Raw genomic sequence first — 24,684 nt, 5'->3', positions numbered from 1 at the left:
AAATTGAACTCTACAACAGAATTTAGATATTTAATTGATATATATTATTAGATATATGTATCATTAAATGTTACTTTTATTACATTTTCTTCACAAATGAACAATTAAAGTTCACAATTCATAAAATCGGAGAAGAAAAGAACAAAGTTCTGTGTTCTGAAATTCCCCGGTGTGCACTAAAAAACAGAAAATCGAACTGATCTATTTTTGACAACCAATGTCAAAGGATACGACGGATGAAAAAGTAGAAAGTTAGGTTAAGGGCCCAACCCATAGAATCCGTTGCATCCGTTCCGTCGAAGTTTTCACCTGACAGCTCGATAAAATACACACGTTCTTATGGGAAGCGACCCATAAGCGACGGATCGGATGGAGAAGGACGGATTCGACGGAACAAGTAGCCCAACTTTCTACTTTTTCATCCGTCGTATCCTTTGACATGGGTTGTCAACAATAGATCAGTTCGATTTTTTGTTTCTGAGTGCACACCGGGGAGTTTCAGAACTAAGAACTGAGTTCTTTTCTCCTCCGATTTTATGAATTGTGAACTTTAATTGTATATTTGTGAAGAAAATGCAATAAAAGTAACATTTGATGATATATCTAATAAATTATATCAATTAAATACTCAAATTCTGTTGTAGAGTTCAATTGTACTATGCCAAAGTCATACCTACAACTCATAATTTGTTATAAAAAACTATTTTTAACTGAAGAGCAAGTACCTAGAGGAAATCTAGTCGTGCATTTTATTTTATTAAAAAAAGAACAACAATAATAGTTAAAAATTTCTTGCATCAGAACTTCCTTAGAGCACATTCGGCGATAAAATATCGAACACACCTCGGAATTTGAAGTGAGCTGTCAAAAAGCAATCCGTCATACGACGTATTCTATGGGTCACCCCTTTCTGTCCCATCCTTCAATTTCAACGGATGGATTGACGGAACGGACGCAACGGATTCTATGGGTTGGGGCCTTTACTTCTTCCGTCGAATCCGTTGGCCTCCGTCTCCGTATGGGTCGCTTCCCATAAGAACGTGTGTATTTTATGGCGCTGTCAGTTGAAAACTTCGACGCAACGGACGCAACGGACTCTATGGGTTGGGCCCTTTATCTGCATATACTCCTTACATATACATAAGTTTTAATTTAAAAACAAAATTACAGAAATTTAGCTAAGATTCACGCTTTCAAATGTAGGGACAAAAATTTCAGTTCAATTAAAATTAAAAAACTTGAAAAAATAACATTGAAAATTATAGAGCCGGCGCACAGTGTGGCCGATGGTAGGAAAAGTTGGCAAAAATTATTTTTCTTCGTTTCTAAGTTTGTTATGGGTAAAAATACTATATTAAAGCACAAAACTGAGACAACTTTTGTGATTCTATGAAAAATTATCAAAAACGCACATTATAAGGACATAAGTATCTGTTACCTTTAACTTTGAAGTTGTTTGAGAAAGAAAATTGTTATTTATTTGTTCAATACTTAGATTTTACTGTTTTTTTTTTTTTTAAATAAGATTATTCTTAAAAATAGAATTTAGACCTGACTCAACGGTTTAGTCATAACAAAATCTTCTTAATGAAAAAATACACTGGTCAACAAAATTCAACTTTTTTTGTCCGAAGAACCAAAACATACTTTTCTGAAAGATTTAGGGATGCTGAACTCGAATCCACGAAAGAAATATTCTATTAGCTTCCGTTTTTTGAAATATTACCGTTATAAAATGCAAAAAAACACGTTATTTTGAATGTTTATGAGGTTATGGTAAAAAAGTGTGGTAATTTCTTTAAGCATAGTTTGACGCGGTCATCTTCTTCAGAGAACCGTTTCAAATTTTCCGATCTTTTTTCATGTATGAGATATCTCAAGCTGCGCCTGCGTCTCCATTGTGTAGATCAACACTATTTCCTTAAATTTTTAGCCACAATGCTAACCGTACACACTTTCAGTTTTGGCTAATAGAATAATTCTGACAATGGATACGAGTTCAGAATTTCTAACACCTTCAGAAAAGTAAGATTCTGTTGAACTGTATTGTCAGTACTTCCGGAATCTGAGAAATATATACAAAAAAATCGTTATTTTTACCTTCACATAGTGTTTACTTAAAAAGGGGCAAACATGGGCACCACTTTTTTAATTGACACGAAAGACGACACTCTCAACAATAAAGGGACACCAAAAACAAAGCGCCACTTCACACCTTTGTGAACTTTTTCTTAACGAGTTTGTATGACGCACACAAAAAACGAATGATTTTAAAGACACCGAATTCGAATAATTTTTTCAAACAAACTAGACACTCATAATTCAAAAAAGGAATGAGAATCGAAAACTTCCCTTTTGCTTGTAATTCCATATTTATTTCAAATTTTTATCTTTTGATTTAACGAAATAGCACTTTAAACTTGAAACACAGACGGGAGCTAGAAAAAGGTAAATAACGAATAATTTCGTCAATGGCGACATTTTAAAGAGTAGTTACTCACCGCGTTAGACTTCAACCGTGGAATAAAAACCGGTTTTGTGTAGCTTATTAATCCCTTTATTAAAGTAAATTTGTATTTGGCAGTTCGGTACAATTTGAAAATAGCTATTTTTGCCAGCTTTTGATACCATTGGCCACACTGTGCGGAGGCCACTGCAGAAACGCTCAACTCATAGAGCAAAAGAAAATTTCAAATTGGAAGTGAAAGAGGGCTATTAGTAGTAACGAAAACCACAGGTCTTCCCGTCCGCATCCTGGCACGATTGGCGTGGTAAAGTGCATTGTGCATCTCATTGAGTTAAAAGATGACATTGGTGTCAAATTAAAGGTGATGTTGTCAGCTATCAAAATTCAGAGGTCTTCCAGGTGAAAGTTTAGCAGATTTTTCATGCGGCCCGTTTTAAGGTAAGAACCGCTAAACAAGAGTTTTTGGCTAAGGTCGTGTTTTTGGTGGTGTTCGTAGACGAGTTAAGGAGTTTTATTGGTATCAAATCAAAGGTAAAACTAAGCACTTTCCTGGCATTGATGTTTTTTAAGCCATTTGTTGATAGTTTTTTTTTATCCATACAAAGTTCTTTTAAAATTATTAAAATATAAGGAAAAATTAAACAAAAGGTGTGATGCAACTGCTGTTAATATAAACATTAAAGAATCAGTGATGTCAAAATAAGGGTAATAACATATTCTTTCAAAAACTAAGAGGTCTTCCCGATCAAATATTAACATTTCACCCCGCAGCCTGGGGGAACGTTTGAAGTGAAAAACGCTCCTAACCTTAAAATAGGCTGCATGGCCTAACCTCCAATTTCTGGCTTGGAAGACCTCTGGTTTTCAAAAGGAGACATAATTAGCTTTAATTTGAAATAAAATTCGCCTTTTAATTCGATAAGTTCAAAGGGGCGCAGCTTATTATTTGAGACTTTTTCTTGAATTATTCGCAGTTTTGCATATACTTTGGGTCGTTGTTAAGAATCTATCAAATTTTTTCCAAAATACCGTTTTGTATTAAAATGCTAATGACTTTTATTTTTATTTTATAGTGAAAAAGTTCCTTAACTCATCGACCAACATACCAAAAAACAAACTTTATGAAAAAACTCACTTTCATCGCTTCTAACCTTGAAACAGGCTGCGTTTCGAAACTGACAACCTTTGACCCGGAAAACGACTGAATTTGAGAAAAAGATGGTTTTACCTTTAATTTGACACCAATATCGTCTTCCAGCTCTATGAGATGCACAATGAACTTTACCACGCCAATCGTGCCAGGATGCGGACGGGAAGACCTGTGGTTTTCGTAACTACTAATAGCCCTCTTTCACTTCCAATTTGAAATTTTCTTTTGCTCTATGAGTTGAGCGTTTCTGCAGTGGCCGCCCGGACTATTAAATTTTCAAAAAATCCTGAAGTCGAAGTCACCATAATCAATTGTTATAAAATAAAAATTCTTATTTTCTTGAAAACGTGTCTTTTTCTTTTAATTTTTAAATAAATTTTTCAAGTTGCAAGAAAATGTCTGTCTGTCTGTCTGTCTGTCTGTCTGTCTGTCTGTCTGTCTGTCTGTCTGTCTGTCTGTCTGTCTGTCTGTCTGTCTGTCTGTCTGTCTGTCTGTCTGTCTGTCTGTCTGTCTGTCTGTCTGTCTGTCTGTCTGTCTGTCTGTCTGTCTGTCTGTATAAGGAGCTACAGCCTAAACGGATGGACCGATTAAAGTCAAACTTGGTATGCAGCGTTATTTGGCGACTCTCCAGAGGGTTTTTGGAATTAATATTTTTGGACCAAAAATAACGGTACTTGTCATATCGTCACCCTAGTATTGAAGTGCCGTATACGCCATTTTTACATTTTTGGGAAATCGCATTTAAATGTTCGGAAGATAATTGCGAAAGAAGTAACCGCTGGCATTTTCTGATATTTTAGTAGGATATATAATTAAAACGTGTCTTTTATATGTATACAATGTATACTATACATGTTATGGGACATCTGCAATTCGTTTAGTTTTCCAAATATTTAAATTTTTGTCCAAAATGAGTTTGCCGTATACGCCATGAAAATCAGAAGTTTCTTTTATTCATATACACGTACGTCAAAAAAAACATAACGTACGTCAAAACAATTCTCAAAATTTTCTTGCATTGCATGAAAAAATTTGACGTAAATGCCAAAATTTCTTGTTTTTGTCAAAACAATAGTGAATATCTCGGCAACGAAAAAAGATAGAAAAAAACGGATAGCAGATTTGAAAAGAGCAACTTCGAAAACATACGACTGCATACCTAGTTCAAAAAGTGCAATTTGGCGTATACGGTACTCCAATACTAGTGCGACGATATACCGATTTTAGTAAAATTGAAATATCTCGAAAACGGCTCCAACGATTTTGTTTAAAAAATTCAAATGTTAGTTTTAAGCTAAGGTCTATATTTCAATGAAAAAATTTTTTTTTGAAAATCATTATTAACGGTACCTGCCATAGAACCGTTTTTTTCAAATTCGAATATCTCCGAAATTTCTTATTCGATTTCAACGAAACTTTTTGTGAAGAAGCATTTATATAATTTAAATATAAACCAAAAATAAAATTTCCAAAAAAAATAATTTTTGGATTTTTAAAAAAATTTTGAAATTTTTTGAAATTTTGTTTTTAGATGTTGATTAGTGATTTCTACAAAATGGCATTACAATTTTATTTTAAAACTTTTTTTCCAAAAAATTATTTATAAAAAATTGTTTTTTAAAAAAACGGCTCTAACGATTTTGAAATTTTTTTTCTAAAAATGCACGTTAATATATTAATCAAAACTGCATACTTGTTTTGGAGGAAAATTAAATTTCAGATTTTATTTTATTTTTTTTTTTAAAGCCAATTTTATTTTTTTTTCCCAAATTTCTATATAAAAAGTCTTAAAAATTTAAGCAACTTTAACTCCAAGAGCAAGTTCGTGCGACCCAGTCGTGCATTTTATTTTTAATGGGTGAGGGTCCAGATTTCATTGGTGTGTATCAGGATTCCCAGGTTCAGGGGAAATCACCATTTTTGCCGATTTTCTTAGACGAAAGGGATAAAATAGGGGACGGGGATAAAAAAGGGGAAAAAATATCTAAAAGGGGAAAAATTTGAACTTACAAAAACGTTAGACACAATCTTTGAACAATGGAATCAATTAAAATAAAACTTAATTTCGAAATAAACTATATAATTTGTCTGCTCTACGAAAAACTAGGGTGCTTCCATTTTTTAATTCACTCCTCAAAATATTTCACTGATGGAATCTGTACTTTTTTTGGGTATATCAAACGAAATTTTCAGCCAGTAGCCGTGGCAGTAAAAAAAAATAAAAGTAAAAAAAAATACTTATCCATTTTTAAGACATCGTTGTTAAAAAAGCCTGCCTTAATCGGCATAAATACTCTATGATTTACAAAAATACATCAAATATAGAAAATAATATCCATTTTTTATTAAATAAGCACTGATATTTTAAATTTACCCTCAAAATAAAATTTGTGAATTAGTTCCATACTTCATAAATTTTATTTTGACTGTTTTTAGTTTGAAAATGAAATATGTAATTTGAGCTTCATTTTTGTTAATTTTACTTTATTTACTTATGTCCATTATAATTTATTTACTTATGTCCATTATAAAGTTTTTATTCTTATGAATAAATTAAATACAAAATTAATATGTTTAAAAAAAATATTTAAATAAAAAAATTTAAAAAAAATAAATACTTGCATTTTTTTTTTGGAAAAAAGGGGATTTTTGTTTACGAAAGAGGGGAAAAATAAACGTTTTGGTGTTTAAAAAAGGGGATTTTTATTTTGAAAACCTGGGAACCCTAGTGTATCAGGGAGTTTTTAAATACGATTTCGTAATCAGTGCAACTAAGTAGCTCTACAAAACGTGCTAGGTCTCAGTCTGAGTATATTTTGAGTGTTATTAAAAAAAAAATAAAATATACAAAAACGGTTGTAGAAATTAGTTGTTTTAAGCTAAACAAATTAAGTTTCTAGACACTTATTCTATTAAGATTCAAATTTTTGTTGATAACGAAAGTTACACTCAACCTTAAAATAGGGTTTTCAGAACATTTCTTTTAAAGAGAACATGTTATCTTTTTTAACTCTGATCTTTTTTACGCCCTCTTTTTGATTATTTCAATTAATTTATCTAGGTACATTTCAACAACTATAATAAAAGTTTGTTGTCTGTATTTGCAAAATTTTACCCCTGCGGTGTGCAGTCGCCTTTTTTTAACCGATTGTAAAAATTGTCGACAGAAAATATTGATTTAAGCAAATATTAATTCTCTAATCCACTCACAAATAGATATTGCGTGGATATGAAGTTTGAGTTAGTACATAATATACAAAAATACTTAACATATAATATATGTTAAGTATTTTTTTAAAACCAAATATTCCAAAAAAAAAAGGTTTTTTGTGAAGTGATTTCAAAATTTAAAAGATTAAAAATAACTTATAGTCTATTGAATAGACCCTTTTGAATGGAACAAATTCGTTCAAGAGTTTTTATTACTGATTATGATTCCTTGGCATAAAAGAATACTCCAGCTAGAAGTGCATTTCTGAGAAAACGGCAACACTGGTCGGTTTTCAGTTTTTTTGATTTAACTCGAAAACCAAGCCTAACTTTGAAATGGTTCAAGGACAATTTTCATAGCAAATTAAATTTTAGTGAAGATGGTTAAAAAATTTTAAAAATTATTTTTGACTAAAAATCTAACCTAAACTCAAAGAAAAGAAAGTTAAAAAATTAAGGATTTTATTTTTTTTACTAAATTAAGGGGCATTTTGTGTATGTAGCCGGTACGTCCAAACTTTGTACTAATGATATAAAGTAGAGGTAAAATCCTTTGATAATATGCAATTTTTAATTTTTTTTGTCAAGAAACAACTTAAATGTACCCATTCAAAAATTAGCACTTTTTCTAAATTTTTGACTTTGTTAGTTAAAAGCAAGTTCTTAAAACTCGATAAAATCGTATTCATTGGTAACTTTTAGACTTTTAAAGTAAACTGACTTCGAGGGATTGATTTAAATAAACTAAGTATGACAAACAAAAACATTTATTTGCATTCTTATGGCCAGGTGTGCAATTTTGTGTATGTGCATTTTTATAAATACGGATCGAATGGATGGACGGGCAGCCATTAGCTTTGGTCTATTGTATAGAAGAACATTTAATACCAACTCTTTTACTGTTTTCAATGCCCCGAAAAACAATTCTTGTAAAATCAACGACCAACGAAAAGTTTTAAACAAAATAGCCCAGGCAAATGAGTAAATCAAATCGCATTTTTTGCGTTACAAATTTTTTTCATGAAACGTGTTCAGGTGTATGTCCTTATTGTAAAAGTCAATTTGTTAAGATGGTTGGACATCGGGAACAGCCACCATCTTGGAAAAGAGGTCGGTACCGTTTTTATTTCATAGCACCATTTTTACTCATTTAAACCAAAAATGTCGAAGTAAAGACTTATTCACAATGAAATTATCTAAAAAACGATATACAAATGAATTCCGTGAGTTAATTAAATTCAATTGTATAGCCGGTCAAAATCCGGGTTTTTTCTCGCAAGGTTAGGACAATATGACATTTTTTCAAATATCTAAAGAACTTTTGATTTGTTTGGGATGTTCTTCAAGAATGAATTATAGCACTTTTAATTATCTATAAAATGAGCCCTTCATCGTAACTGTAAACATAATAATGTATAAGAATTCTAACGTCGAAGTTCACTTTGTACTAGTCAAAAAAGAGAAAATTTCAAGTTTCTTCTATTAGACCGAGCAAGTTTTGGAAGTGGAGGTATAACCAAAATATAAGTAAACAGTTTTTTAACTGTATTCGTCTAAATATCGAATTCAAAGTTTGAAATCTTTAATGTTAAGCTTTATATGGTTTTGGAGGGGTTAAATAAAGTGAGTTTTCCAATTAATGTGAATAAGCTAAAGTGACACTATTTTAAATTCTATATATGTATAAGAACTGATGCTCTGTTTCCTAAACTTGAAAACCTCAATCTCAGCGATGCGATAAGTATAACTTAAGATATGAGCTGTGTAAGCCGTTATGTTTTCGAGACTATTGTTTAGTTTTTTGTTTGTTTATTTGAATTATTGAAATCCCAAATATGCTCAGTTAAAAAATCGTATATGATGACTTCGACGTTTGGTGATGATTACAAAAACAATAAAGGGCTCATTTTATAGATAGTTAAAAGTGCTATAATTAATTTTTGAAGAAAATCCCAAACAAACCAAAAGTTCTTTAGATATTTAAAAAAATGTCATATTGTTCTAACCTTGCGAGAAGAACCTGGACTTTGACCGACTATAAAATTGAATTTAACTAACTCACGGAATCCATTTGTATATCATTTTTTAGATAATTTTATTGTGAATAAGTCTGTGCTTGGACATTTTTGGTTTAAATGAGTAAAAATGGAGTTCTGATATAAAAACGGCACCGACCTCTTTTCCAAGATGGCGGCTGTTCTCGATGTCCCATCATCCCCAAAAATTCACTATAACGATAAGGACATACACCCAAACACCTTCCATAAAAAAAATCTGTCCCGCGAAAAATGCAATTTGATTTACTAATTTGCCTGGGCTATTTTGTTTAAAACTTATTTGAGTATTTTTTTCGTTTTTTTTAAGAGACACTTTTTGTTGGTCGCTGATTTTACAAGAATTGTCTTTCAGGCCATTGAAAACAGTAAAAGAGTTGGTATTAAATGTTCTTCTATGCAATAGACCAAAGCTAATGGCTGCTCGTCCATCCATTCGATCCATATTTATAAAAATGCACATGCACAAAATTACACACAAGGCCATAAGGATTCAAATAAATTTTTTTGTTTGTCATAGTAGGTACTTAGTTTATATTAAATCAATTACTTGAAGTCTGTTTACTTTAAAAGTCTGAAAGTTACCAATGAATACGATTTTATCGTATTTTATCGCTTATTCTTGAAAAGGTACATTTAAATCGTTTCTTGAAAAAAAAATAAAAATTGCATATTATCGAAGAACATATTATTTTAGAAGAACAAAGTTTGGACGTACCGACTTCATACACAAAATGCCCCTTGATTTAGTAAAAAAAATAAAATCCTTAATTTTTTAACTTTTTTTTCTTTGATTTTAGGTTAGAATTTTAGTCAAAAATAATTTTTAAAATCTTTTAACCATCTTCACTTGACAGAAAATTTAATTTGATATGAAAAGTGTCCTTGAACCATTTCAAAGTTAGGCTTGGTTTTCGAGTTAAATCAAAAAAACTGAAAACCGACCAGTGTTGTCGTTTTCTCAGGAATGCACCAATGGATTTAATAGCACTTTTGGCTGGAGTATTCTTTTACGCCAAGGATTCATATTCTAAATAAAAACTGGTGACGTGAAATAACGCCCTATGAAATAAGGCCCCATTCGAAATGCGGCTTTATTTCCATTAAAAAACCTAAATAACGCCCGACGTTATTTCAGTTGCAATATAGAAATAAGACCTCATTCGAGATAGAAATAAGGCCGCATTTCTGAAGGAAGAGAAATCTTGCTTCGTGTTCATGTTCATAGTAGGGATGTTGCGGATGTGGATTTTTTCACACCCGCGGATGCAGATGCGGATGCGTTTTTTGAAATTTAATCTGGATGCGGATGTTTAAGATCTTATATAAAAAATTAACATAAATGAATTAAATTAATGATACAGTTATAAACAACATTTTTATTATATGTGTTTAGTGAGAGAAATTAAAAAGAGGTGCATTAGACTTAATAAAAAGTAATACCGCCACCTTCTCTGCATCAAGTCGGTTACACAGAGGTTGGTTAATTAAGCCCGCGCTACTAAATAAATTGTTCCCTAGGAAAACTGCGGAATGGGTAGAAATTATCGTTTAAGACTCCACTGGCATTGGCCCTTTTTTTTTGTTTGGAAAGATAGAAAGAAAGATTCTAAAATTACAATTTCTCAAAATTTCCTAAACAATTTGAAATTTGAGATACAAAATTAGATAATTTGAGAAATTATCTAGTTTGGGCTTTAGTAAAAACGGGCTATAAAATTAAGCATTTTTTCTGTGGTTTGCCTAAAAAATCAGTCACAGACCATTAATTGGTGTGACTCCCATTGGGTATGCGCCATTCGGCGGTTGGCCCAACTTCTTTCTTGTCGCAACTTCTTTGCATCCGCATCCGCAAGAAAATCCGCATTGATTATTGCGGGTGCGGAGGCGGATGTCCCAATTCATGCGGATGTCTCGCATTTGCGGATGCGAATATCCGCAACATCCCTAATAGTACCTAAGTAAGTAAGAAGTGAGAAGAATATGGGAGGGGGATGCGGCTTTCTTATTGGACATTACTTCACTTAGAGTAGGAAATAATTTCACTTTTTTTTTTGGGAAGTTAGTTCTTACTGAATGTGAGAACAATTTATACTTTTTTTGGGAACGAAATTCTGTTTTGAGTGAAGTGGGAGTTGGAAAATAATTTTTATTTTTAATACTGTATCTTATTTGATGAGGTGTCTGTGGACACTTTTTTTTACAAAAGTCTGTACTGAAAAATGAAAATGGGAAATCGCAGGTCTTCGCAAAGTTCTTGCACTCTTTATTTCTAGTACAAACTTTTAAGAAATAAGTAAAAACAAGAATACATTTAAGAAATTCGAAATAAATAAAGTTGAGTTACATACTGGAAGTACCATAAGTAGATTTAATTTAATGCCGATGTTCAAATGCGAAGCGGAAAAAAATGTTTTTAACCCGAATTTTAATGCGAAGTGGAAAACAAATTTGCCCATGTGAGAATCAATTTTGAGGTGTGAAAGTTAAAAATTCGCGCGAATTTTTAACTACTCTCTTACAAATAAGCGTCCCATAAGGAAAAATGCAGTTTTTCTTGCGTCAACTGAATAAACACACGGTCATTCAAGGTCAATGTCTTCGTGGTTTATGAGAGTTTTAAGGTGATTGGCATACCAAATCAAAGATTGAAGTGTTCTTATTGAGATTTGGTCTTTTAATTAAATTAAAAAAAAAAAAACAAAATAAATAGATTAAAAGCTTTGTAAGTGTGGGAAAACCTAAAATTGATTTGTTAAAAAAAACTAGGACTGACTGGGCGTGCTATACCTACTAAAAAATGACAGGAGTCTTAGTTTTGCTTATTCGTTGCTCAAAATAAAAGTTCGTACAGGAAAAATTAGAGCAAAAAAACGGCAAAAACAGCAATTGATCGAAGAGATTTTGAGATCTGCTCCCGATTTGTGTGACTCTGGAGCAAAAATCAAACAAAAAGCTGGTGTTACTGCACGCTTTTTAACAGTCCGCAGAGTAATAAACAGCGCAAATCATTTTAAACGATTAAAACTTCAAAAGAAACCCCTCTAAACGAGCAATGAAGCGGTATTCGTTTAGATTTGTCTAGACTCCATATGAGCTTTAAAAATAAGTGGCACAAAGTGGTTTTTCTGATTTTAAAAAGTTCAATTTTGATGGCCCCTATGACTTCAATTATGAAGCCATCAAAACTGAAATTTTTCAACTCAGAAAAACCACTTTGTGCCACTCATTTTTAAAGCTCATATGGAGTCTAGAAAATTCTAAGCGAATACCTTTTCGTTACTCGTTTAGAGGTGGTTTCTTTTGGAGTTTTAATCGTTAAAATGATCTGCTCTGTTTATTACTCTGCGGACTATTAAGTAGCTTGCAGTAACACCAGCTTTTTGTTTGATTTTTGCCCCAGAGTCACACAAATCGGAAGCAGATCTCAAAATTGCTCGTCGATCAATGGCTGTTTTTGCCGTTTTTTTACGTCCTTTCTAATTTTTCCTGTACCTACTTACTTTAATTTTTGAGGTACGAGTAAGCAACACTAAGACTTCTATCAATTTCGGTAACTATAACACGCCCGGTCAGTCCTTGTTTTTTAACAGATTAATTTTAGCTTTTTCCACACTACTCAAAGATTTTAATCTACAATTTTTTTTTATTTTAATTGAACGACAAAATCCCACTAAGAACACTTCAATCTTTGATTTGATATACCAATCATCTCAAAACTCTCATAAACCACGAAGATATTGGCCGTGTTTTTATTCAGTTGGCGCAAAAAAAACTGCATTTTTCCATATGGGACGCTTATTTGTAAGAGAGTACGAAAAAAATAGCGGTACTTTCTGAATTATTCTTTCTAATTTGTTTTCTCAACATCACAAGCTAACGGTAAGTATCATCAAAACATACATTTAAGCTGAATCTTAGGAAAAACTGGACGAAATACCTTTGCTTATTCATTTGAAGCGGAGTTTATGTGGCAAGGTATATTTTCGGCCCGCGGAGATATGACCATATTTCCGTTTATTCAATAATGATCCATGGTATAAGTTTTGATAATTATAATAAAAATACAAATAATAAATAAAAATAATAATGCTCCATAATATATTGCAAACACGAAAACCAGAATACCTCTATAATAGAATCCAATTTCCTCGGTCTATAAGGAGTTGCGATCTGACTCCTCTACGCTAATATTACCTTATTTCAAGTCGTCAATTTTTTGTACACGCTATTCGATTGTGGAATTTCCTCCCACAAATAATAAGGATGATAGGATGCACCACTCGGTTTAAGATGACACTTAGGCAATATTTTGAGGCGCTTCGATGATAAACATTTAAGTATCTTTTATTTTACTTTACAAATGAGGCGCTCAGCTCCTAAACAGCCTACTCCACATTATCAAAAAAAATAAACTGAGTACACAGATTGAACCCAGAGTTCCCAGGTTGAGGGGAAAATCACCATTTTTGCCGATTTTCTTAGACGAAAGGGATAAAATAGGGGACGGGGATAAAAAAGGGGAAAAAATATCTAAAAGGGGAAAAATTTAAACTTACAAAAACGTTAGACACAATCTTTGAACAATGGAATCAATTTAAATAAAACTTATGTCGTTTTCTTTCACTCCAATGAGAGTACCCTTTTAGTACTTATTTCTGCACTTTTGAAGGGTTTGTGTTCTTTGACGCCACAAAAGTGTAAAAAAAAATACTCCGGAGTAATTTTAGTACTACGGAGTACCGCGGATTTACTCCACATTTTTAGTCAGATTTACACCGATTTGCACACACACTTATGAATTTGAAGTTTGACATTTTAAAATTTTGTTTGAAAATTGAAAAATGCGAAAAGTTTTTCTTTCAAACTCTTTTGTTATTAACAAAAACAACCATTATGAATATATTTTCTACTGTATTATATTCCGTCAGATATATTTCTTCCATTTTTGCGTTAACTTTTCACTTTTTCCAAAATGAAATTGAAAACCGAATAAAAAAAATTTTCCGCCAGTGTTCTTCATCAATAAAAAAAAATCCTGTGCCATATAACAAAAAAAATCCCATTTTTTTCTGCGTTGATGCGATATTTTTATTTTACATTTGTAAAATCAAACTAAGAGTGTGTGTCAATTAGGCTGAAAAAACCGATCAGAAGCATAATGAAAAATATATCAAAAGTAAAACTAAGTCCCCTTCTACACGAAAACGCAAAGCGCGAGACGCACATAAGAGCAAAGTAGAAATAAAGTTCGAAAAAGGGAAGGAAGATTTTCTACCGTGAGTCTCCGGTAAAAAAATGTGTGACTTTTTGACGTTTCTCTTTGATCTTGTTCTTTTTTTTTTTGCTGTTCTGCTTTATTTTATTTCGTCGGTTGCAGAATCTGCTTCGTCGGTTGTGTATTATTTGCGTGTATAGTAACGTTTTTAATTTATTCAAAAGTTTTCGTTGCACATAGACCCCGCACGGGAGTTTTTTTTTGTATATTATGGTGTTTTTTTTTTGGAATTAAAATACATAGTCTTCTTTTACACGAAGACGTAGACGCACAAGATGCACTTAAGAGCAAAGGAGAAATCGATCTTTCTTTCTCTCTTGTTCTTATGTGCATCTCCTGCGTCTACGTCATATGAAAACAAGAACAAAATAAAACCAAAGAAAATAACTGTCAAATTTGCGTCTTCAAAAAAATAATACGTGTAGAAGCACGTGACGCACCGCAACGATAATCAAAAGGAAATTGGAAGATGATTTCTGCACCTTCGTCTTCGTGTATTAAGGGCCCGACCCATAGAATCCGTTGCGTCCGTTGCGTCGAAGTTTTTGACTGACAGCTCGATAAAATACACACGTTCTTATGAGAACCGACCCATAAAACGCATCCGTCCGATCCGTCGCTTATGGGTCGCTTCCCATAAGAACGTGTGTATTTTATCGAGCTGTCAGTCAAAAACTTCGACGCAACGGACTCAACGGATTCTATGGGTCGGGCCCTTTATGCTTCATATGTTATTAATATTAATTTTTTTTTTTTCAATTCATTAAATGTTTTCCCTAGGCCTGTTATCACTATTTTTTCAAGGAAATTAAGGCCCCAACCCATAGAATCCGTTGCGTCCGTTCCGTCAATCCATCCGTTGAAGTTGAAGTTTGGGACAGAAAGGGGTGACCCATAGAATACGTCGTATGACGGATTGCTTTTTGACAGTTCACTTCAAATTCCGAGGTGTGTTCGATATTTTATCACTGAATGTGCACTAAAGGAAGTTCTGATGCAAGAAATTTTTAACTTATTGTTGTTTTTTTTTTTTTAATGAAATAAATTGCGTGACTAGATTTCATGTAGGTACTTGCTCTTCAGTTAAAAACAATTTTTAATAACAGATTATCATTTGTAAATATGACTTTGGCATAGTAAAATTGAACTCTACAACAGAATTTTAGTATTTAATTGATATAATTTATTAGATATATCAATAAATGTTACTTTTATTATATTTTCTTCACAAATAAACAATTAAAATTCACAATTCATAAAATCGGAGAAGAAAAAAACACAGTTCTTAGTTCTGAAATTCCCCGGTGTGCACTCTAAAACAGAAAATTGAACAGATCTATTGTTGACAACCAATGTCAAAGCATACGACGGATGAAAAAGTAGAAAGTTGGGCAACTTTTTCCGTCGAATCCGTCCGTCTCCGTCCGATCCGTCGCTTATGGGTTGCTTCCCATAAGAACGTGTGTATTTTATCGAGCTGTCAGTTGAAAACTTCGACGGAACGGACGCAACGGATTCTATGGGTTGGGCCCTTTATCCATTTTTGCCTTGTCACACACACACAATTACATAAAAAAAAATTACTCTCATTATGTTCTTTCACTCCAGAAAAAGGAGTAAAAATTTAGAGTACTCCTTAATAGAGTGAAAGAAAACGACATTCCACGCTAAGTGGATTTTTCAATTTGACAGCTCTACTAAAAACTAGGGTGCTTCCATTTTTTAATTCACTCCTCAAAATATTTCATTAAGGGAATCTGTACTTTTTTGGGTATATTAACTAAATTTTCAGCCAGCAGCCGCAGCAGTAAAAAAAAAATAAAAGTAAAAAAAAACACTTATACATTTTTAAGACATCGTTGTTAAAAAAGCATGCCTTAATCGGCATAAATACTATGTGATTTACAAAAATACAATAAATATAGAAAATAATATCCAAAATAAACTCAGAGTCAGGACTTTTGATTTGAAACGACCTATAAATACAAAATTAATATGTTTAAAAAAAGATTTAAATAAAAAAAATTTTAAAATATAAATACTTGCATTTTTTTCTGGAGAAAAGGGTAATTTTTTACGAAAAAGGGGAAAAATAAATGTTTTAGTGTTAAAAAAGGGGATTTTTATTTTGAAAACCTGGGAGCCCTGATTGAACCGCAATAAAACAATTTATAATAACAAAAAAAACATTCCTATTAAATTAAAATAATTAGAGTTTAAATTAGAGCCAAAAACTCTTGTCACTCTAGTGGAAGCCAAGAAAAACGAGTAGCAAAATGAACGATGTCGATGTTTTGCGTCGATGTATCGGTATAAGAAACATAGATGTATACATCGATGTTTTGTTATGTTTTCTATCTTCTTTAAATGTTTTTTGAGCAAAAAGCACAAAAAACCATTACAAAAAATATATATATATAATAAATCCGAAGTCAAAAAAATTCACATTGCACATTAGAGCTATTTTAGATTCAAATGAAGAAGGTCAGATGTCATTAGAAAAGTATAATTTGGTTTCTATGGAAAATTATTTCTCGCCAATATTTACGGAAAAATCGATCTTAAAAATCGTTTTTTTTTTTTTAATTTTTTTCAATTTTTGTTAATATTTTCTTTAACAAAAGTATAGTTTTTACACACAATCTTAAATAAAAGGTTTTAATATGAAAATAACTGCATTCTAAACTTTTCAGAAATCAAAAATTTTGTCATTAACTTTTTTGATTGATAAATAGCCTATTTTTTCAAATTAAATTCGTCAAAAATCCAAAAATTAACTTTTTGTTCAAAAAACTGTTTAAATAGATAGAAAACATAACAAAGTAATTTTCAACCAAGATTTGTAAAAATCCAATCGCTTTTCTAAAAGATAAAAATAAAAAATTATGAAATCGAACTTTTGCATTTTTTTTTCCAATGGTTTTGAGGTTATATATAAAAATGGTTTGAGTAAAAGTTGTGGACTTGTACTTTCTACAACTTTTTCCCTTAACTTTTTGTTTTTTTGACAGAAATCCTAAAAAAACACGTTTTTTGACACCCACCCCCTTTTTCGCCCACCCACCCCGTTTCCCTCAATTTGTTTGTGTGCAATTTATTATTTTATTTTCATATACCATTTATCCTAAGTTTTCCCACCATACATATGTATGCTGCTAATAATTTTTTTATTTTAAAACATTATTGGCACTGGTCTATTAGGCATGTTCAGATTGCATTTATTCATGCCTAAAGTATACTTAAAGTCGAGGGCAAAGTAACTTTAAAATAAAAAGAAGAAACCACAACAACTTCAAAGAAAATGCAAATTACTCGTTAAATAATCCTAAAAGTTCAATTAAATTTTTCAATAAATATTTTTTTTAACAATTTGTTTATAAGAAAACATTGTGTTTTTTCGTTTTTTTGATCTCTAATTTTTATTTTTCACTTTTTTCTTAGTAAATTTAGGTTCATGTAATGCTTATAAATATATTTTATTGGAAAAAAAATCTTTTTTGATTATAAATAGTTTTCTGGACCTGGGAATTGCACGACGCAAAATCGAGGCGTCAACTTTAAAGAGCTATAGAGCCGCCAGTTTGTTTTTTTATTTATTCAAAAAAAAAAATTGTATCAATGCTTCATAATGTCAATAATATCATTTACTTTTCCAAATTTCCATAAATGCTTTCGGTTTTCCAAAAAAACTATTGAAAAAGCTGTCGTCCGGAGGGATTTCCCCCCTTAAACCCGTTTTTCTCAAAACGAAATTTTTGGGGTTAGGCCGTTTTGGCCCTGAGTGCCTCAAATACCTATGTATGTATATTGTATATGTATACCTAGATATTTCTTTATTGAATGCAATTCTTTTTTTCTTTTAATTCTTTTGAATTATTTTTTTTCTTGTTAAATTATTTCAACTATTTTATATCTTTTGTAAAGATTTTTCTTTTTGTATAATGCAAGGGCGGATCCAGGATCAGCAATAATAAGACTGACTGACAAGCAGCGAATTTCAACGACGCACAGTGCGGTATTTTGGTCTCAAATTCCACATCAAATTGGTACCAAATGACAAAAAAGTTATTCGGAAGGAAAAATTTTGCTTACCCACTTACATCCCGATGAGCCGGTAGAAAAAAATATTAAAAATCATAAAATGCACGCACAAACCTGCGGTATAACTTTTCTTAATGTTAGTAATTTATTCTTTATTTTATTTTTTGACTCAAGTTGTTTCATTAAATAGTTTTTGAGAAATTAAGTTTTAAAGATGAAATTTAGAAAATAAATATGTATTTCCGTTTTTTAATTGATTTTTTATAAGATTTTGCAATATTATGGACTACCATGTCATAATAAAATAATGGTATAAATATATACCATTATTTTATGACATGGTAGTTTTTAATCAAATACTAAAGATTTCATTCTAATAAATATTAAAGTTCCTAGGAATAAAAAAAATTAAGCATACTTTTTTCAAGGAAAACCCCGTTTTTTTTTATTTGCATTCAAATTTTTTATAACTCAAGAATATTGTGTTCAAATTGTAGATCTATTGGAAAATTGACAAAGTTATAAGTATTTTAATACTTCGCTTACGAACGTTTTAGTTTAGAGTTCAAAACTTTAAATCGTTCTCCCAACAAATAATGTTTTCAAAGCCGGTGCCCCTCATAACTTCAAAACTACTGCACCGATTCTTTTGAAATTTGGAACACTATTTCTTTACATATTTTTAAAAGTATCCCTGGAGAAAAATAATGGATAATATAAAAATCAATAAGCAAGAGTCGCTTTTGAGGAATTTTTTTCAAGGGGTCTTTATTTTTGGTAATGCAAACTTGGGCAAAATCTTGAAATGCAAGATTGTTCTACATATCCAGCAGCTCAATAATATATAGGTTATGCAATGTTGTGGCGTGTTGCGCTATTTTAAAAACACTAATGTTAAATAAACTTCAACTCCTCCGTTTGAAAAAATAGAGTTTCATATACAATTAATTTTTTTTTAAAGAATACCATTCATACATTGACTGTCGATATCCATATAATTTTTTTTTACCAAAATCACTTTGAAATAAAAAAAACACTTAGAAAATTCACTTTTTTTTTAAATCGAAAAAAAATTCGTGTTTACCCAACAAATAGTCGTTTATTTATTTGTGAGGTGGAGCTTTTCATGGGAAAGGGATACAACAAAATTCGCATTTCCAGCCAGAAATAGACAAGAGTTTCACTCAAGTTCCTTCTGTTATTATTCATATATTTTAACAACTCTTATAATTTGATTTGCGTTAAGTATGAACCCCCTGGATCCGCCGTTGGTATAATGTATTAATCTGTTTCAAATCTTAAATCTCTCATTATTTTTTACAATAGTTTTTTAAATTTTAATACTGAAACTTGCGCTATCTTAAAAGATATAATAATTTACTGTGTTAGTTAATCTATTATGAATAAATAAATAAATAAATAAGTTACTGTTTAGGAAAAATATATTTGTATTGTTTTTTTTTTATCAATTGCTCTCATTTTTGTTTCCTTTTTTTTCTTAAAAGTTCTCTTTTTTTTACGGTTCGAGAGTAAAATGTTCTCTTTTGGTAAGGTCCCAGATGGACACCCTACCTTAAAAGGTTTCATTCCAATGTAGAAGTAAAAGATGATTTACCTTAATGTTTTCGTGGGAATTAAGTATCTGTTTACTGTAGTAGCTGTTAATACCAAGAGCCATCTCCACTTCTTTATAAAGCATCACAAATATCTTAACGCCTTCAGTCTGTTGAGAGAAAAATATATACAGTTTCTATTTAGTTTTTTTCTAGTGCTTTTTTTATAACGGCCTATTGTTAAAAATGTTCAATAATTTAATACTACAGGCATTAGGGAATCATCTGAGAATTTTTGGAAAGGATTTGAATTTGATGTTTCATATAAAAAGGTGCATTGAGACGTGTCGCCATTTTGAAAAATGCGTTTTTGTGATTTTCTCGGCTCCTGTTTATCGTAGAACGGATTTTTTGTCTTGTTTTGTAGAAAAATGTATTCTAAAATTTTTTTATTAAATAATTTTTTTTTAAATAAAAAGTTATTGACGAAAACATGTAAAATTTTTGGAGATTATCGTTAGTTTTACATTTTTTTTCAGTTTAGGTTCATCTGAGCGAAAAAGTTCTTATCATAACATTGATACAACTCTAAATTTCCTACATTTTGGTATATAAAGTTTTCTTGTACGTTCAAAGTTATTTCAGTTATAACATGACGAATTCAATATTTTGGTTGGCTACAATGATAATAATGCTCAAAAAAATTTAACTTTTTTTTGGCAGAAGAAGAAGAAAAAAAATGTAAAACTCACGATAATCTCCAAAAATTTTACATGTTTTCGTCAATAACATTTTATAGAGCAACATTACAAAAAAAAATTTAATAAAACAATTTTAAAATACGTTTTTCTACAAAACAAGATAAAAAAATCCGTTCTACGATAAACAGGAGCCGAGAAAATCACAAAACGTATTTTTCAAAATGGCGGCCAAAATTTTTCAAATGGGGGACAAAAAACTTTTTTTTATGTGCGTCTTAATACACCTTTTTATACGAAATATCAAATTCAAATCCTTTCCAAAAATTCTCAGTTGACCCATTTTTAGCTCCGTTTCCTGTACTATAAGTAGAAAATGTCATAAGCTAGGCATTATAAATATAATAATAATTGAATGTCTTTTTAATGGTAGATTGTGTCCTAATATTTCCCTTAGGATTCATATCTCGAAACGCACCTGGGGCCCAATTCCGCTAGAGTGTATTTTCAGACCGAACAAAATTTTTTTTGGAATCACAAAACTTTTTTATCAACTATATGTAAGTCATTGTAACTGTGTCGAAGCAGCGAAAAACTTGCCTATATCCTTTTTAAGTATTTTTTAGGAGAGAAATTCGTAGTTAAAAGTTTAGCTCTGCTTACCGTAGAGTAATTCAAAAATGTACTGAATATAAATTGGCCGAATATTCGGCGGCATCTCTAATTTAAATTGGTACAAAGAGTGATAAGATGTTTCATATAAATTGCGAGCATCAGTGAGGAAGAAAATTTTTTTGAAGAAATTAATTTGAAACCATTCTTAGGCTTTATACAAACAATTAGTTCGTACAATTTTATATATAAAAACATTGCAAAATTAAATTTTTCTCGCACTCAACTTTTGTAGAAAAAGAGGTTGTCTGTAAAGCCGGTTTACGGACGATGATTTTACGTGATAACGTCGTCGCTTTTGTTTAAAATGAGTCAATTGAAGCGTTTGCTTTTTTCAAACAATCAAAATTTAAAAGAAAAAGCTAAAAAAAAAATAACTTTTTTATTTTCTCATTATATTAATTTTTTTTATTTTAAAAGCTTACAAAAAAAAATTATGCATTTTAAAAGCCAAGTATTTATTCTTAAGAATAAAACCATAAAAATAATTTATTGAAAACAATCATTTTCATCAAAAAAAGCAAAGAAAACATGATTTTTTATCTTCTCACGTGATTAATTCCATTTTTTTCCCTAACAACCATCTGAAAGCTTATTGTCTTAGCTCAAAATATATATATCGATCACGTCTATGAGACATCTACAAAAAGAGCTAGAATTTTTTGAACTCGATCAAATTTCATTAAAAAAAGCAAAAAAAAACATTTATTTTTATGTTCTCACGCTATGGAATCAATTTTTTTTGACAACCTATAAAAAATATATACCATGTGCAAGCTTATTATTTCACCTTTCATATGACGTATCAATCTCATTTCAAAGATGCCTACAAGAGATGTTAGAATTTTTTAAAGTCAGCCATGTCGAATTTCCAGACTAAGATTACGGTACTTCCCACACTGGTGGCTGTTCGGGAGGCAACAGATCTCCACTGGTGTTTTGAGGTTTTTCGCAAGTTTCTTGATTTAATATTGTGTAGCTTGTAGTTAGTCTACCGTTATGTGTGATATACCAAATGAAAGGTAATTGTATCAGGATGCTCATAAAAGTTTAATAAAATTTCTATCTGCTCTTGGTCAAAAGTTATAACCTGTTGAATTCTAAAATTTTATTTTACCGTTATCTCAAAATTGTGTTTACGAAAATGATTGAAACTTCGCACACATATAGTTGCAGTCATGGTCTATCATTACTCCATATACTTTATTCCTGTTTCAATTAAAGAAAAAAAGATAAAAATAAAAAACGATGAAAATCGGTTAAAAACGGTCAAAAAACTTATTTCTTCCATTATTCAGTCAAAACTCACTAAACGATTCCAAGTTTTTGCCCATGTATGCATAAGGCCAAAACCTACATGTTCTATAAGTTTGAGATTTTTTGAACGCTCCAAAAAAAAAAATCCGTATCAGACCCCTAATGTCAAAAAAATTTCCTTTACCCAAAATCATCATTTTGTCATAGCCCCAACACGTGTACTTAAAAATTTTGAAACTAAGCTATAACGTTTTGTTTGTTTGTTTGTGTTTGAAAGTTTCAAACAAAACGTTATAGCTTAGTTTCAAAATTTGTTAGAATTTTTCCTTAAATTCTTAAATTAATCTTATCTATCTATGTATAACAAAAAAATAAACTCTCTACAACTTCGCGTTAGAAGGAAGTTAGAAACAACTCAGCAAAAAACAGCATAAACGCCACCACTGGCAAAACTTTTTGGCAATGAGAAATATAAGTCTGAGTGCAAAATGGAAACTTTTTCTGGCGGTATGTAGGGCTATCCAAACATATGGGGCGCAAGTTTGGGGGTTTGGAATATTCGAAGAAGTAGATAAGCTACAACGCTATTTTATAAAACGGATATTAAAACTACCAGCGAACACACCAAACTACGCGCTTTCACTCGAAACTGGTGCTGAAGACGGCCATTTTTATACTCTGGATCTTCACCTGCAATATGTCAAAAAAACCCTGTTCGATTTTAACGAAAGTAGACTACCACATCGACTCTCGAAAATTCTTTTACAGAGGAATCAATATTGGGTAAAAGAGCTAAATAAAATCGGATCTGAATTCGGAATACATTGGGACGAACTTTTGGGGTCCGAGGAAGAATGGATCATGAAATGTGTTGCACTGTGTGATTATCTCAAGCTCAAAACATTTGAAGAAAACAAAAGGAAAGCATTGGCCAGCAGCTCACCCATCTACAAGGTCTTAGATCACTCAAAGGGTCTTAACTATATCACATCAGGGTTTAGTATTTCTAAAATAACCTGGATCTTCAAAGCGAGATGTGATTTAATCTTTCTGAATGGAAGTAGATATAACAGAGATAACAGACCCTTTCCTTGACTCACCCTTTGAGATGTGGGAGCTTTCATATGTACTGCAAAAAGCTAAACTTAAGAAGGCACCTGGCAAGGACAGAATCAGTTATGAGTTTTACAAAAATGCTCCATCCTGTTTTTTAAAAGAAGTACTTGCCTTGCTTAACAAAATATTTCTCACCGGTGAAATTCCAATCTCTTTTCGGAGTTCAATAATTACGCCTTTATTCAAAAAAGGTGATCCTAATAATTGTGAAAATTATAGAGGGCTTTCCCTTTTAGATACATTATACAAAATTTTCACGGGGCTTATCCTAAATAGAATAAACGGCTGGATAGATGAGAATGATATTTTATGTGAGTTCCAAGCTGGCTTTCGATCTGGCTACTCAACAATCGACAACATTTTTAATTTAACAAGCATCGTCCATTTAAATAAAAAAAGGAAGAAAAATACATATGCTTTTTTTGTTGATTTTTCATGTGCGTTTGATCTGATACCACGTAATTCACTTTTTTATAAGCTGTCTTGTTTAGGTTTGTCAACAAAAATTATAACTATTCTACAATTACTTTATAAAGAAACAATTTGCCAGGTTTGGGATGGAATCTCTCTTTCTGACTTCTTTGAAGTTAAAGTTGGTGTAAAGCAAGGATGTCTACTCAGTCCAATGTTATTTAGCCTCTACTTGAATGACTTGCATTTACATTTACCAGGAGGTATAAGTGTAGAAGATATAGTTGTGAAAGTATTATTATATGCCGATGACCTCGTTATCATCTCTGATTCCCCTATCGAACTTCAAAATATGATTGATTCTTTATTCAGTTACTGTACGTTGTGGGGTTTAAAAATGAACATCAACAAATCTAAAATATTGGTGTTTAGAACAGGTACTAGAATTTCTAGCAATCTTAGCTGGAAATATGGTTCGGATCGGATTGAAATCGTGAATGATTACAAGTATCTAGGGGTAACTCTGAATTATAACCTATCCTTCAATAAACACTTAGACTTAAAGCTTACAATGTCCAAAAGCACAATCATCTCAACTTGGTCAAAATATATTCATAACCCAAATATCTGTTTCTCGAATAAGCTAAAAATTTTTGACACCGCAGCCCGTTCCATTATGCTATACGGCGCTCAAATTTGGGGGTCTAAACAATTTGACCAAGTGGAAAAACTGTTCAGGTTCTTCATGAAACAAATGTTAAAGCTACCCAACAACAC

General features: G+C 31.4%; 1 protein-coding gene across 5 annotated transcripts in view; it reads right to left on the bottom strand.

Annotated features, from left to right (window-relative positions):
* LOC129906644 (phospholipase D2) overlaps window positions 1-24,684 on the bottom strand; it is a 186,939-nt gene that overhangs the window by 107,060 nt on the left and 55,195 nt on the right. For 4 of the 5 annotated variants that reach the window (XM_055982478.1, XM_055982474.1, XM_055982476.1 and 1 more), the window contains exon 3: window positions 19,816-19,923. The exons of the other annotated variant lie outside the window; for it this stretch is intronic. In XM_055982478.1, coding sequence (XP_055838453.1) covers window positions 19,816-19,923 — 108 coding nt within the window. The remainder of the gene's footprint in view (window positions 1-19,815; window positions 19,924-24,684) is intronic. 5 annotated transcript variants of the gene reach the window in all.

This window comes from Episyrphus balteatus, chromosome 1 (assembly GCF_945859705.1).
Source record: "Episyrphus balteatus chromosome 1, idEpiBalt1.1, whole genome shotgun sequence".
Taxonomy (NCBI): Eukaryota; Metazoa; Arthropoda; class Insecta; order Diptera; family Syrphidae; genus Episyrphus; species Episyrphus balteatus.
This window is presented reverse-complemented; position numbering and strand designations above follow the sequence as displayed.